Source organism: Micropterus dolomieu, linkage group LG04 (assembly GCF_021292245.1).
Source record: "Micropterus dolomieu isolate WLL.071019.BEF.003 ecotype Adirondacks linkage group LG04, ASM2129224v1, whole genome shotgun sequence".
NCBI classification, from domain to species: Eukaryota; Metazoa; Chordata; class Actinopteri; order Centrarchiformes; family Centrarchidae; genus Micropterus; species Micropterus dolomieu.
In genome coordinates this window covers 28,805,208-28,809,270 of record NC_060153.1, presented here as the reverse complement: position 1 = coordinate 28,809,270, position 4,063 = coordinate 28,805,208, and the positions used below count along the sequence as shown (strand labels likewise).

The 4,063-nt window shown below is 42.0% G+C and overlaps 1 protein-coding gene across 4 annotated transcripts in view; it reads left to right on the top strand.

Annotated features, from left to right (window-relative positions):
* krt222 (keratin 222) overlaps window positions 1-4,053 on the top strand; it is a 30,900-nt gene extending 26,847 nt beyond the window's left edge. For all 4 annotated transcript variants that reach the window (XM_046046717.1, XM_046046718.1, XM_046046719.1 and 1 more), the window contains 2 exons: window positions 1,275-1,377; window positions 3,569-4,053. In XM_046046717.1, coding sequence (XP_045902673.1) covers window positions 1,275-1,377; window positions 3,569-3,782 — 317 coding nt within the window. In that variant the 3' untranslated portion in view covers window positions 3,783-4,053. The remainder of the gene's footprint in view (window positions 1-1,274; window positions 1,378-3,568) is intronic.
* The last annotated feature ends 10 nt before the right edge of the window (window positions 4,054-4,063 follow it).

Genomic DNA, 4,063 nt, shown 5'->3' with positions numbered 1-4,063 from the left:
AGCCCAAGTCAAGTCTCAAGTCACTGAGCTAGAGCCCAAGTCAAGCCTCAAGTCACTGAGCTAGAGCCCAAGTCAAGTCTCAAGTCACTGAGCTAGAGCCCAAGTCAAGCCTCAAGTCACTGAGCTAGAGCCCAAGTCAAGCATCAAGTCACTGAGCTAGAGTCCAAGTCAAGCCTCAAGTCACTGAGCTAGAGCCCAAGTCAAGTCTCAAGTCACTGAGCTAGAGCCCAAGTCAAGTCTCAAGTCACTGAGCTAGAGCCCAAGTCAAGTCTCAAGTCACTGAGCTAGAGTCCAAGTCAAGCCTCAAGTCACTGAGCTAGAGCCCAAGTCATGTCTCAAGTCACTGAGCTAGAGCCCAAGTCATGTCTCAAGTCACTGAGCTAGAGCCCAAGTCAAGTCTCAAGTCACTGAGCTAGAGCCCAAGTCAAGTCTCAAGTCACTGAGCTAGAGCCCAAGTCAAGTCTCAAGTCACTGAGCTAGAGTCCAAGTCAAGTCTCAAGTCACTTGTGGTCACTTACACTTGTCACTTACAATGAATGTTGTATCACCCAGACTCTCAAACCGAGTGTAACATTAACTAAATAAAACTGTAACGTTGCATGATCAACAATAAACCTGTCACCTGTTTTTCACTTACAGAGCACAACCATGTAATGTGCACTCCGACAACAATCATAGCATATAAACTACTGTAAGTCTACACATCCCCCAGACTCTCAAACCCAGTGTAAGGTTATAACTAAATAATACTGTAACGTTACATGATCAACAATAAACCTGTCACCTGTTTGCAGCCATCGTTAATAAGTAATGTGATGGCAGCTAGACGTAAATCATTACACTAATCAACCACCACAAGTTTGGCAAGTAAACAAACGCTCATTCATTCATTTTTTGAAGTTTTAAAGCCAAAGTTTATGATGAACGGCTCAGCAGCTGCCGGTGTTTGTTGTCCTCTCTCATGTGTGGCCGCGTGCAGCTGATACTACGTATTGCGTAGGCAGGTTATAGGTAGCAGAGGGAGGGGAATAACAGCACGTTCATCAGACGTTTCCTAAAAATAAACATTGTTCACGAGTCCCGCACCTCTAGACCGAGTTGAGTCTGAAGTCTTTTGAGGACGAGTCTCAAGTCGAGTCTGAAGTTACTGTGTGTGTGACTTAAGTCGGACTCGAGTCCGAGTCTTGAAGTCGAGTCCCCATCTCTGAGACGCACACACGCACTCTTACTACAGTCATATCTTATTATGATTTGTCATCAATGTCTTCTCACAGAGCCAGAGCAAGATAAAGACTTGCCAATCTCCACTGTGAAGACTCAAGAGATTCTTCAGGGCAATGTGGTGCGAGAGAGTGCAGAGGGTCACGGCACCATTGAGTAAGTATTGATCTTTTTGCCCCCCATTGACCTGTAGTCAGCACGTTTGGTTCAGTCTGAAATGTAGGCATTTTCTAGTTGCAAGCATTAACAGCATCACTTCAAAGCATACTGTTCGACATTACCCAGATAAATGCCTTTATGACTGCAAAAAAAACATAGTTTCTTACTTGCTTAATCACCTAAAGCTTTTACACCTCTCAGGCTTTAACTCAGTAAGGTTTTTAATTACTCATGATTTTAAAATGACACAATCATCCACGTCCTCCCCGCCCCGGCGGCGTCTGGTCCGGCAGAACAGATGCACAAACTCAAAGGAATTACATTTACACGTCAAGCAAGTTCAGAAGCATAAAACGTTTAGTCGGCTGCACAGGTTCCCATGAGTAACTCATCATAGCGCTGCATGGGAATATTCCTCCTTTAATGGCTTATGTTTGATGTGGAGAAACCCGCCTGGTGTAGAGTCTCCAGGGTGTGGCACCTGTTATTGTTGGACGGGACATGGGTGGAATTCTTTGTTCATGCTTCAGGTGTTACCAGACACATACATACGCACGCATCATATCTACAGACAGCTACACACAAATCTAGTCCTCCTGACAGAATATTTACTTTGTCTTTTAGCTGTCATCACAGATAGTTTAACTGACTCTGTCACTTGATTGATTCTTTACTTAATGTTTTTTGAAGCCGTTAGTCACTGATGTTTCTTAACCCACAGCAAATGCTTTCAGCAGGTTAGTGGTTAATTGCTCCCGATGGTCAGGTTAGCTGATGTATGCTGACTTTGTGTCTGCTGGTTTTGTAAATAGGGAGCTGTTTGCTAACGAGCTCACCACTTTTTAAGGTGAAACTACTGTCTGTCAGTGTTGTGTTTGTAACAGGCCAAACCAGGTAGCCAAAAAAATTATTAGTCCTAAAGTAACCAACATCTCCTACATTCATTTACCCAAAGCCTAATCTCACATGTGTTTTGGTACATTTATTGCAACTCACCTCCTAAAAACAAATATATGGTACAGATGCTCAAGCGTTCCCTTTTTCCAGCCAAGATCATCAGTCGGTTTATGTATTGACACACTTGCATATACAGTGCTTGCATCTTCTGCAGAGGCAGCACTTCTATTTGTCAGACAGAGACTTCATGCATCATTTTGAATTTAGTTTGCTTGATAAGGCAAATATCCCAGGTCCTGATCTTCAGTGGCTGTGTTCACTGCCACACTGGTTGTATTTTATCACAAAACAGGCGCATATTCGGTTTTGTAGCTCTCAGACCAGGTCATTTCTAAGCCAATTAAAACGTTCTCTCTTGCTGCCCTCTGGTGTTACTTTGGTGCATACGTAAATGAAAAAATTATTTTTACCATTGATTTTAACCATTGAAATGGCCCATTCTATATGGGATTATATGATACACAATAATACTATACCTAAATAAATAGACATCCAGCAGTTGACCAGGCCAGAGGCCTAACGGGCCCCGGGCCAGAGGCCTAACGGGCCCTCATTCTCACACTTCATTCTCTTGGATGTAACTGTAACTTAGACTTAGATGAACTGTTGTCTTTTCAATATAATTGATATTCTTTTCAATGAGACACAAATTCCAGTAAAGTTCAGATTTACTCAAATTTAGTGGTAATTTCATATCAACAAATACAACAAATACGTGTGTATCCGTGCTGGTACCGGGAGCAGACGTCCTTAACTCCGTATTACATTGGTTAATATGTCTCGCTCTTCCTCTTGTGGATCTGTGCACAATGTGAGGTGTGTGTGTGTGTGTGTTCTTGTGAAGTCTGAAGTCTGTCTTCCTACAAAGATGTGAAGGCCGCAGCCTGAGAGTAAAAGGGACGAGCGAGAAAAATGCATCTTACATTATTCTAATAAACATGTTAAACATTATCCAAATCAAGCGAGGCATATAAAATATTCAATCATCATAGTTAAGTAAATATCTTCAACAATTCAAAGGAAATACAAATCATTATTGCATACATTATAAATGTTCCTGAACAAAAGAAAACATGTTTGATACACAAACAGAATAGAAACCTAAAACAAACAACCTTATTAAAAATGTTTTCTTAGTGTCCAAGCATTGTCCCAATAATCTGATAATGCATACTGTCCTATGACAAAAATGACTTTTTGTTGCCGAGACTTCTAACCTCTTTCCTAACAGGACAGAGAAGATTGACAAGGTGATTAAGCAGTGGGAGGGCTCCTTCTTCAGAGGGAATCCCAAGCTACGTAAGAAGTCTGTGTCACTGCGCTTCGACCTGCACATGGCTGCAGCAGACGAAGGGTGCGCCCAGACCAAACAGGACAGCCTCCCTGACGTGGAGGTGCGTCTCATCATGAAGAGATCTCGCAGCATCCCAACTATCACACAGTAACTCAGTCACTAGTATGTTTGTGGTAACACTGGTGATGTTGAAGTTACAGAGATAACGTCTGTGTCATTGACATTTGGGATATTACCATCCATTACCATCAAGCTTAATATGAATTTTAAATTACAGCATTCATTGATCTTCACGTCACAACTGATGAATGAAACTGAAACTTCTGTCATCCTATCCTGACTCTGGCAGAATTAGCACCATTTTCATTGTGCCAGAAAACCACATCAAATATATCGGACCTACTTTCAGTGGATAACAATGAAAACACCTTA